The 11,920-nt window shown below is 38.4% G+C and overlaps 1 protein-coding gene across 1 annotated transcript; it reads left to right on the top strand.

Moving 5' to 3' along the window:
• The first annotated feature begins 212 nt into the window (after window positions 1–212).
• LOC137946423 (RNA-directed DNA methylation 4) lies at window positions 213–6,101 on the top strand. Its single transcript, XM_068792704.1, has 11 exons — window positions 213–294; window positions 2,143–2,242; window positions 2,323–2,403; window positions 3,563–3,651; window positions 3,877–3,951; window positions 4,292–4,336; window positions 4,590–4,750; window positions 4,832–4,953; window positions 5,155–5,233; window positions 5,331–5,407; window positions 5,542–6,101. Exons 2-11 carry the CDS (start codon window positions 2,152–2,154, stop codon window positions 5,715–5,717), a joined length of 996 nt encoding a protein of 331 aa, XP_068648805.1. The 5' UTR covers window positions 213–294; window positions 2,143–2,151; the 3' UTR covers window positions 5,718–6,101.
• Window positions 6,102–11,920: the final 5,819 nt, after the last annotated feature.

Genomic DNA, 11,920 nt, shown 5'->3' on the forward strand with positions numbered 1-11,920 from the left:
TAGTCATTTATTTATATTTTAATAAAATAGGAATTATTAAAATAATAAAAAGAAAGCCTGTTATGACAAAATCATCAGAAGATGAAATTGTATCGTGAGAGGTGTATTTATAAAAATAGGCAAATTTATTTTCAAATAAAGCATATTTTTATCTTAAAATTATGTTCATTAATTATTAGCATAATTTTTAGCGAGGTCACCTTTCTTCTCTCCTTTCACCACATCGTGCTTTCTATTTTCCGAGGACGTCGCCCAAGGTACTCCGGCGTTTTCTCTGTTGCCGACAGGCGACAAGTAAAGCTCTTTCCTTGATATCTCTCTGACTCCTCTTTGATTTCTCCTTCTCTAATTTCTCTGGATAATCTTTAAGACTCCTCTGGTTTTTCTGATGCCGTTTCTTTCTAATTTCTCTTTCGACTCTCTGACTTTTTCTCTATAATCTGCTCCTCGCCCTATCTCTGATTATATATAGCTTTTTTCCTTTCATATCTATGGGACTGTGGACTGTGAACTGTGGACTGGATTGGCTGTGAGGATTTTTTTGCCTCTATGTTGTCTTTTGCGTTGAGTTCCTGGCCCGATTGAAATCTCCTATTTCTTTGTATTGGCGTTATTAATTCTTCTCTTCACTGCTATGGTTTCTCTCATTTGACATTCTACCGCTATCCTCTTGTCTTGGGTGCCTTTCTGTTTACTATTCTCAGTCGTCAAGTAGATTTTTTTTTAAAATTTTCTTTATTCTTAGGCTCCTAGAAGCAATATTCATGTATATCTTTCTTTCGTAAGGGACAAACGAAGAAATTTTCTCAATGGCCATATGCTTAGGTCCTCATCTATTGAGTTATATGCCAGTTAATTGTTGTCTATGCGGACAAAAATTAGTCTAACTTAGAGTTCCTTGGATCCTGACTTCATAAATAACAAGGCCTGTAAGCAAATGAATATGTTAGTGAGTGAAATCTCATTAAGGCGGAGGTACCTCCGAGTTTTAGCCAGGAATGCTGTGCTGTGTGTTAAAATACCCACATATGAGATGCACATTACTATGCAAGTTCATTCGGGTAAGCATAGATGGCATAGTTTTATGAACTCACATCATAGAATGCTAAAAAGTTATGATTGCAGAGGTTCTGACTCAGACTTTCGTTTTTCATAGAAAAGTTTTCCTGAAATTGATTCTTTAAGTTCACTCAGTGTCATGCAGAATGAAGAGTACAAACCCCGTATTCTAACTAAGATTTTTGAGGTTATTTGGGCAGGAAGCTTAATCTTTTCAAATACTCTAAAGATGACTCAGTAAAAATGAGAGGGCGTTATAGCATTTCAATTTTCATGTGTATATTCATGGGAAGCTTCTCAGCCCCCCTTGTTGAAGGGGATTTTGCGGTTGTCATAAGTTGGGTTTCTAGGTAGAAAATGCTCCCTGTACTGTTTTTAATGTGCTTCAATGAAATTGAGGACTTATGCAGAGATATAAATGTAACTTGGCAGGACACATCATTTATTGTGGGATCATGCTCGTGGTTTTCCTTTTCCTTTTTTGGTATTTATAGCCTGTGTTCTTTCCTTCTCCAAGAGAGTTCTTAATGGAATCCACATTTTCATTTTTATAAAGAAATATATATTCTTCACAAACTATTCACTTAATTTTCCAAGAGTGGTAAGACCAGAAGCTGAATTATACACTTCCGTGTAAAAATATGCAACATATGTGGAGATGAAGTTAGAATAGGATAGTCTTAGACAATAATGTAACTCTAATGCTGTTTTTGGTTTTTTATATTGCTGTAATTCTTCTTGTGAGCATTAAAAGAAGTTTTCTTGTAGGGTTTAATGTTACTTGGATCTTTTTAAATGGCATTTGCATCCATCTCTTGAAGTTGTTAGAAGAGTGAAACACTCATAACCAAAGAGAAATTGCTGTCATCTGTGCTTTGAATTGGTGGAAATTGTTGTCTTCTCATTTGAAGCGATGGTATATTGAGTTTGGGTAGTGGAATTTGCTGCTTCAAATCATTCTGTTTATATGCCTTTCATTTTTCAAAATTGGTTTTTATTGAGCTCTTGTAATTTTTTATATTTTTTATTTTACTTTTTTTGCGGATTTAAAAATGTCCAAGTTCTAAATTCTTCAGTTTGCAGTTATTTGTCATGGCAGATGTAGCTGAAAGCAATTCTATGTTGAAGCCAGTGGTGGTTAGGGTTAAGAGAAAGCTTACACAGGCACCACTTGATGCTCTCTGTGAGTTTTGAACACAAATTCTTGTGTTTTGGTGATGCAAGTGGTGAAGTCTGATATAGAAACTTATATCTTTTATGTAGGGTTGGAGATAAATGAAAGGCCTCTCAAGCGAGCTCTTCTAGATTTTGAAAATCTTTCAGTTTCTGAATCTGCTGGAAATGGTGAGACCTCTTGCTTTGAAAAAAAAACTAATTTTATTCATTTTTGTCTTCTGAATGAAAAAATTAAATTCCTATGAGAATTAGCTTGATAGTAAATAACTGCAATTAATCAATTTTTTTACTGTTTCCACTTTGACATCCATCTACTTTTGCTGCACCTTTACAAATTAGTTTTTGGAGGTCTGTAAAACTAATAGAAAGGAAGAATTAAAGAGAGAGAAGAAGAAGACGAGGGAGAGAAAGACTGGGTAACATTACCTCTAACCTATTTATTAAACAACTTAAGTGATTACAAGGAAAAAGTCCATATTACCCTTATTACACTTATACCACTTACAGCCATAAAACAGTAATGTAAAATGGCAAAAATTACATCATTGGACACGTCTAATTAACACCTTTCTAACTGGAACCTCAGGACACTATACACCATAGTAAAATTACTAAAATGCTTCTAAACTTTAACAAATTCAAAATGGTGTATGTTGAATGGGAAAAGCTTGCTTATGTGATGGCTAAGATGAGGTCCATGTGATTAGTCTTAGGAATTCCTGATTTACATAAATTTGTTTTCCATTACCCTTTTTGTCTTTTTGTTTGTTAGTTTGCACAATACATTGATTGCTTGTGATCTATTCCTTATGATATACTTAAACTTATAGCATTGGACGAGGATCATGTAATTCTTGTACGACTAATTCTAATTTAGTTTCAGATTCCCTTTCCTTCAGATCAAGTGAATTCCCCTTCTAACCATGGTTTTCCAGCTTGCCGAGTTGACTCGCAACTCAGCCAAGTAGGATTGGATTTTGGACAGGGTGAGTCCAGTCATAGGGAGGAACTCGGCTCTTCTGTTCTGGCTGAATCCCTTTCGACTCGCCCCACAGGACTGGAGAGTCCTGATTTGACTCAGATTTTCATGTATCCAAGTCAAGTCCCTAGTCAGAGTCAGAAAACCTTGCTCCTATCTAACCAAAAATGAAAATACCCTCTGCTTTCTAGTTTGTGCTTCATTAATCATCATGTTCTATGTTTTAACATATTTTCTTCTGTTTTACTTTTTATGGAAATCGATCAAAATCATGCACAAATATGAAGTCCATGTGTCATTTTAATGTAACTTTTCTGGCTAATCTGTACTTGTGGAATGATATTTTAGTTGATTTAAAGACCAAAAAGGTTCTGGTGCATCATGTGGAAACTGTAATCAGCCCTGAAGCGACCAAAGATGCGTTGCAATTATTTGTGGTCAGTGTCTTCCAATTTGTTTTCTTGTCAGTTTGTGATTCTGTATCTGCTAGTGATTTGTTTTAAGTTTTATCTGTTCTTATATTTCCTTTTCATATTTCTTGTTTAAGGTAAAAGAATGGCCTTATAACTTGGCATCATTATGAACTTCTACTCATTTTTCTTTGTTGCACCACTGATGGATTTGTGTAATTTTCTTTTTCCTGTGTTCCTTTTGTTCCTCAGGAGCCACACCTTTCGGATGGAAATGGTTTCAAGAAAAAGATTGAGGAGAGAAAGCATATGTTTAAACAACACAATGTGAGAGTTAATTCCTGTAGGCTCTCGATACTAGGCATCTCAATGTAGGCAAGAATATTTAGATTTTCCTGATTATTGAGTTGATACTGCATAATTGGCTTCAACCATTCTTGTATTGCTTATTTCATACAGGATCAAAGAGCCATGCTTGACACTTTGTTATTGAAAGATTGAAAGTTTTATTTATTTGTTTCAGATGGTTTTATTATGATTGATTATTTGGTTTACATGGGTCGTGTTACAATCAAACTATATTTCCTCACTATGCATATAAGTTTATGGAAGTTACCCGTTCTTAAAAACCTTTATAGGAAAATAACAATGCCTTTTCTTTTGCCAGCAAAAGCAAGGTCTACTGCGGTCAACAGCTAGACAGAAGCATGAGGTATGTTATTATGTTTAACAAGCTATTGATGCTGCTTAAGTTCTTTGTGTCTGTAAACTTCCATGGTTATAGAAAAAAAGAATATGGAGTCACCGTACACAGAAGGTCACTGTATTTAAGTTTCTATCATATTTTCAAATATATGGTTTAGTGAGTGAGTCAGAGTGACACAGATATCCAATGCTCACTGCTTTATCTTATTCTGTAAGCAGCAGATGCAACCCCAGTAGCTAAAATTTGTAATTTTTGACAGGAGCATGTGAAAAGTGCTCGTTTTGAGCAAATATGGAAGAGTCGAAACAGAAATAAGGAGGCAATGTATGATGACTTCATCAATGATTTTTGCAGTTTATATGATGTTGTCCGTGTTGATGTTGAAGAGGAAGAAGCTTCTACTAGTTTGCAAAATTATGTGTAAGTTTTCTTTAATTTTTTTGTAGTTCATCTCCTCTTCCCTCTGTTCTGAAGCTTTCCACAACTTTTCAAATGATGCAGAAATTCAACATTAGATGAAGATGATGCAATTTTGTGCAATTATCTGCCTTTAATTAGAGAGTATCTCCCAACTGCTGCTGCAGAGATTGAAGCTGACGTTATCGCTCGCTCATCCAAGCAAGGTCATCCCTCTTCATTTTAGCCTGCTATAGATTGGTAGTCTTTAATTAAATTAGCCTCATTGCAAAAAAGGAAAATGTTATTCATGATACTATGGATAGACTGCAATGGTCCTCTAGACTTGTGCCAGTCTCCATTGGTACTATATCTATCTGATATTCTTATTTTTTATTTTTTTCCGATTTTTTTAACTGTGTTGGCAGATGGCTATGTGTATGATTTGTACACTGTGAGTAAGGCACTGGATAGCCCTGGTGGAGACGACTTGACCATGTACCCAGTGTAAGGGAGTATCATTATTTGTGTTTTGATTTGTTCTTTGGTATTTTTCAATCTACAAATCTGAAATGGAGGTTAACATGATAATTATGTTGTCCAGGGTGCAAGTGGATGTTGAAGATAATTATTGTTGTGATGGTACAGTTCATTCAGAGTTTGAAACTGATGATTCGAATGGTATTTCTTGTTTTTCGTTTCCTTCTAGATCATTGAAGATCCTTTTGCTGATGTCGATTATTTTTAACTGTAGTTGAAGACCTTTTTATTTTTTTCCATTTGGATCCTTCAGCTGAAGTCATTTTTTACTGTAGCTGAAGACAATCCCATTAATGATTACCCTGATGAGGTTGCAACTGAAGATGAAGAGCCTGAAAGTAGAAGCTCCAATTGTGAAACCGAAGACACTGAAGATGGAAATGCCTACTATGAAGGTTTCAGTGAAGAAGAAGAAGGAGAAGAAGAGTACTGGAAATTGGCCCACCGTTGACACTGGCAGGGGTTTGTCACTTAATACATGGTCAGAGAATTTACTCCTGTATCTTCTTTGGGAGTATCACTTGTCTGTCTGTGTTTGCAGAGCTGTAGGACATGTTCTAGCGTCTTGTCTTGGGATTACTCATGTTATTACTAATGTTTGTGGTGGATGACATTTGCATCGTCATAGTTACGCGAAGCTTATCATGAAGGTTAATCTGGTATTATTTTTGCAGTTTCCAAAAAAGATACTTTTGCCATTCTTTCTTGGGAATTTGCTGCCTTTTGGTTCAAATGAACCTCGGTTATGCACTTAACGACATGTTCAATTATTATGATTATAATTATGTGTGTGTGTGTGTTCAGCTGGGAATTTTTTCACCAGAAAAAATAAAAATGTATTTACTCATTGAACTAGTGTTGTACCCATCCTCGCTTATTTTTGCTTTAATTGCCTGAAGACATTTTTGGACAATCTTGTGACCAAAGCACCTCGTAGTTTCTGTGATTGCTCTAGTATTGTTCTATAGTTGCTTCACTAATTGTTAGTGTTTGTTTAACAGCTGCTATTGACCTTGATCATTGTCCAATTTGTTGAGTATCTCCTTCGCTCTTAAGTTAACTTCTTTCTTAAAATAAAAGCCAGTATAAAGCAGCTTTTTTTACATACAGAAATGGTTCTTTATGATTTCTCTTTATATTTCTTGAGGCGTGTTTCAGTATGAAATGAAACCAGGGTGACAGAGTTGTTCATTCAAATGGGACCTCCATGATTAGATCAGAGAAAGATGAGGGAGAGAGTGTAAGCACTCTTTATCCATCTTCACTTACCCACTAAAGCGCCCCTCGAAGAGATGTTACTAGATGATCAACGAGACGAGCTTTCACCGAGTGACACTGGCGGAATTATGTGAGGCTTGGAAGTGGAAGTGATTGATAAAATCATCAGATATGCTCACGTCTTTCTTTCACATTCTTCAAAAGCTACAAGCTGTGTGGATCAAAGTACAATTTGAACTCGGCAAGTCTGTCTTCGATTAAATAAGCTTTTGCTTCTTTTAATTGCTTGAGATATCTTCATCAAGACGAAATGGGATAGCTCTTCCAAACTAATTCTAGGAATTGAAGTAAATTGTTTCTGCCTTAGCGACAGGAAGGAAAGAAGTTCAAGTTTAGTTAAGCTTAGTTAAGCAAGCTCAAATGAAGCTCAACGGCTAGTTAGCATCTTCTCAAAGCATTATCAAGCCTAGAGGAAATTGTTGGACTCTGTTACATGAATTATTCCTCCGTTCTGATACCCAAGATTAAGTGTGCTAAAATAATCTATCCTTCATTCGTTAATTGGTTAATTCGCTTGAAATCGTGTAAAATGCAACATGTAGCAACAACAGAAAGACTAAGAACAAAATTTAAATGTTTCAAGTAACTAGAAGTGAAATTAAGATCAATCGTCTCATCGTCTGATCCACATTGAACAAAATATCTTCCGTCTTCTCCCTTGGAGCTGCATCAGTGGAGAATAATACAAGGTTGCCAATAACTTACATTGCTAGAAACACCACGGGAGGACATTCCGTGCGGAAAACCCCCTTTTGAGTATGGTGGGACACGAACTGTCTGCAATGACCCTCTTATCTTACAGCAGTACGTTTACTTTAGAGTTTTAAGAATCTGCTTTACAGAGAAGTTTTAGAATTGAAAGTGTTCTCTTTCTTTTGATGTTGAAGTTCTTCCAATTTTTAATGCAAAAAAATTTAAAATAACAAGTGTTGTTGGACCTAAATCTCTCTCGGCCGCAGGTATCAGTAAGTACATATGCCAACTATAACTAGGAGTAGCAAAGGGAAATACATCTCCTTCATATCCCTCTACATAGAAACCATTTAAAGTGTCGAATTCACGAAAGAGACAGTCACTGCGAAGAATCAATCAAGCAAAGAAAATGGCGTTAAAGAGTCATTAAGTGCAATAAAACAGCCTTACATGGATCAGTAGCTTTACTGCAGTAAAGTCAAGTGCAGCAACTGAATGACATGCCTGCTCGCACCATGTCAACTCACACCGACCACCTTTGGATCCACATTGTTCATATCGATGGACAGAAACCATGCGTGGCTTCTCAGTTGGAAATGCTTTTTCCCCAGTTTTACTGTTGGCCATCAGTCAGAACAAGGTAAACTGGAATAGCTCAGGTGAAAATAGCAAACACCTAATGGAACCACTGAAGATGCAATAAGTCTTCAAGTATCTGATCTAAGATGGGTAGCTGACAGTGCAGAAGTGAAGACATTGAGAGGATGAGATGAGGCCTAGTCATTTTCCCAAACCTGCCGTCACCCTCGACGCAGGTCTTTCCTGCATTGCTCCCTTGAAGCCACTAAAGCAACCAAGGGACATCACTAAAGCGTCCTGGGTGAATGATTTAAGCCACTACTGATTGTTCTATCACTTGCAGATCGTGGTGAGAATATCTTGAAATGGCTACATATATATGCGCCAACTGAGTCCAACATGTTAAAATTTGGGTTCAGGTGTATTCCAAAATCACTAGAGGCAAAGATAGAAGACATCTTCCTAAGTAATTAAGTACAAAATATCTCGAATCACAGATCCTTTTAGAACTATTCTTAACACAACACATCCCCATTTGATAAACAAACGGATAAGTTTTAGTTGGGCTATTGTACACAAAGTGTTCCTTCCTTACTAACCCCAGTTAGACAAGTAATTTGCATGTTTAATCAATATCCTGAGGTTCCAGCTCTCAATCTATCATAAATGTGTCCTTGATTGGCTCCATCACTAGAAACGTCCACTGTAAAGCAGACCTTATATTGCAATTATTCTTCTTCATCTTTACTAAAGGATGTAAAGCCGGACCTTGTCAAAGTCTCATTTGCATATGCTCACATGTAACTTGGGAGACCTCTCCTTTTTCTTTTCTGGGAAAGTTCTTCCTCCCTCTTTTTAAGGTTAATGTGACGAAAAGAGACTCACATCCGCTAAAGAGGAAGTAAAGAGGGAGAATAACCTCTAAGAATAGAATAAGGGACAAATTTTAGCGATTTTCCCCATTTCCAATATTAATTGGACATAAAATAACTTTGCCAACAACCAGTGGCCGCATATGGCAGCTCAATCTGATGCAGCTTACATGTGGAACCTGGTGAGCCGTTAGTATCAAACAACCTGTTGACCCTGCAATAAGAATCTCCAAAAGAATGCAAAACCTATCTGGAAGAGAACACACTTTTGCCATCTCTACAAGAACCGGTTTTTAAGTTATCTTCTCCACGGTCTTTTTTTCTCAGGAATCTCAGTAGCTGAGCCTTTTCTTTCTCTCCTCTGTTTTCTTCACTGGATATCAAAAGGTAGCTGTGATTTGGTAATTTTAACAAACAGTTGTCGTTTGCAGTGGGTTCCTGTCTAAGTAGACTTGGAAGGGACCTTGTCTAAATAGAGATGGGAGACCATTAAGCCTTACTGAGACAATCCATTATGGCTACATCTCATTGCTGTGTATCTCACGAGAAGGGTCATGCAGATAGAAAAATGAAGAAGAGAGTTAGCACAAGCCATTTAATCTGTACCTCCACAAAACACGGACTCCGTAGAAGAGACGGCTCAAGTAGTTAAACAGAGTAGAGTCTTGTCTGAATTATTGCTTGCGTTTTTGTGGACTGGTCAACCTTAACCGTTGTTCTCTTGAAATGGAATTTCTACAGAGTAGCAAGAAACCCACGTTAGAGGTAGATTTATTTATTTTTCAAATTTTATGACTGTCCCTGTCTACTGGACGATGGATTGCTCACTATTCTTAATCCAACGAGGACTTGACAATGGACTAAAATTATAGTCGCCCCATCTGGAAGTCTTTTACTGGACCAAGACTAGGGCTGCGTCAAAATATTAAAATTGTAAGAAAACAGAAGACTGAAAATCAATCACGTTATGGGTCTTTTCCACCAGCCGGCACTATCATCCATGTAATGACTCAGAGCTGAGACTGAGAACCACCACTAAGATGACGTCTGTCAAAGGAAATTGAAATACTGGACAGAATGAAGAAAGCAAAAGGTCTGCACTGTAGATAACAATGGCTTTTCACCGGAGATGAGCCTCACGAAAGATATGGTTCTTCTTAAACGGAGACGAAGGGGAGGATTCGCCAATTGGAAAAAAATGGAACTTGGACACCCATTAAGCTAGTGGAACCCGAATAATTATATGGAGACACCCTTTGGTTAGATGCCAATAAGAGAAGTGAGCTGAAATGCGACAGCTTCTTGTCTGTGCTCTGGTGTGTCAGCGACGCATCTCTGATTGGATCTCCCTTCATTTCAATCTCAGCCTTCTGCTTTCAGAAACAATAGTTTTGGAATGGGTCCAATGCTACTGCAACTATGGAAACGAATTAGATCAATATTAGGTAGATTTCGTCTGTATTTTCATCAAACAGAAGAACGAGTGTGACCCATACAAGATAACAGTGATTAACACTGAGCAGATTGTTTATTATTTGGCTTTCACTATTATTTGTTAGGTTTAAGAACCAGAAATGGGTTGCACAACCCTATAATTGGTTCAATGCATACCAAGTTCGAACTGTTCAGAAACCAAAATGTTAAGGACTGGCACATAGGTTTCAGGGAGATAGACCAGTAACAGCGATATTAATGGTTCTTTTCTGTTGGAGACCCTTCGCTTACATCATGGCTAAACAAATAAGTCAAGAAAGTAAAAGTGGGCTGAAACAAATAGACTACTTGGCTTCAGAGTCCTTCACGTCATGGAAATGCATGAAGCAGACCCGGATGGGATTTGAACCAATCACAAGCTGATTTGTTTGGTTCGATCCGGTTCGACCAATTCAGGTAAGTCAGACACATCTACTCAGCTGGTTCAGGTCCTTTACACTGCGGCAGTCAAATCTGGTCCAACCCAACCCATTATAGCAAACTTGGCAGGAGCTACCTACTCCACTCTCCTTCATGTTCGATCCGGTTGCAAGACCTTGACCTGTGTTGTCCAGCAGCTGTTCCCGGAATTTGACGTTCTATCGATATCGTCTCCCTTCTTTCCGATGCCGGAAGAGTTTATCATCGTGCTCATAGCCTCGTAGCCTCGTAGCCCACCGAGAACTCCACAGTGTCCATCGCCAATGAAACAGTAGTCATCTGGTACGAAACAAAGCCCATGGTAAGGTAGAAAACAACAGGCGGTCCGGTTGGACCGGCGCGTCCGGGTTTTTTCACGAATCGGCAGTGGGAAGACGTTTTCCTCAATCGCCGCGTCTCTCAGTTTGCTGTGATCAACCGCTCGACGCTCTTCCACGTTACGTTCCCACTCATCGATGAAGGCACCTCGCATAGTTGCCCTCTTTTTCGCATGTAATTGCCCGAACCTGCCACTTTATCACGTATCACAAGTTTACTGAACCGATTCGATGTTCTCCTCGAACAGCCACGATGGGTGAGGAAGGGGAAAACCAGGTTACCGGGTTCGTTTTTTTCTCGTTTGTAAGTGCCTCGAAACGGCCGCGCTCTCAAGTTGCCGCATCCCAGACCGCCAACGACAGAGTTCGCCAAGATTGCTAGCTCGTAAAATTGAACCGGAGACATCCGCGTGGCAATCGTATTTTCTTTGCTTACTCGGGAAGAAGACACTGTACTGTATATACTTACCTAGTTACCTGCAGGCTGCAGCAGCGTCGATGTGTACGCGTGCAGGCGCGTCTCGGTGAGACGCGAAAGTCATCGTCATGATTCGTAATGGCGGACGACGACACCAACAACCCGGAAAATTGCTTCATCCGAATTTCCAATTGTCTAAGCATCTCTCAGTTGGACGTTGATTGATGAATGTGATGAATTTAGTAGCATCTGGCACATGTGGTGGGCCCGAGCAAAATAGACGGAAATTTCTCAACATGAAAAGCATCATCTTTCCCGGTTTTTCTTATTCCACCTCTGTTTTTTTGAGTTTTTAAATGAAGTGCTCTCGGAGGTGGTGGCTCGTGGTTTTGTTTTATGCTTTGCTTCGGAGTTTCTCAGACCTGTAAATGGGGAAGGGAAGGAACTCCAGTTCCCCATGACTTTGAGCTTTTCACCGGGCACCGTTTCGTGCTTCACGAGTGGCAACAGGTTCGGCTCTTGCTTGAAGAATAAGAAAATGGAAGAAAAAAAAATGAAGGAGAAGAAGATATATCCAGCATGA

Source organism: Aristolochia californica, unplaced genomic scaffold (assembly GCF_029961685.1).
Source record: "Aristolochia californica isolate CCGP_79_NKW_82.1479 unplaced genomic scaffold, dmAriCali1.0.hap1 SCAF_12, whole genome shotgun sequence".
In the NCBI taxonomy this organism is placed as follows: Eukaryota; Viridiplantae; Streptophyta; class Magnoliopsida; order Piperales; family Aristolochiaceae; genus Aristolochia; species Aristolochia californica.

Coding starts and splice junctions, on each gene's coding strand:
- LOC137946423 (XM_068792704.1), top strand. CDS start 2,152: ATGGCAGATGTAGCTGAAAGCAATTCTATGTTGAAGCCAGTGGTGGTT. Junction 3,652..3,876: donor ATGCGTTGCAATTATTTGTG/GTCAGTGTCTTC, acceptor TTTGTTCCTCAG/GAGCCACACCTTTCGGATGG. Junction 4,337..4,589: donor CAGCTAGACAGAAGCATGAG/GTATGTTATTAT, acceptor AATTTTTGACAG/GAGCATGTGAAAAGTGCTCG.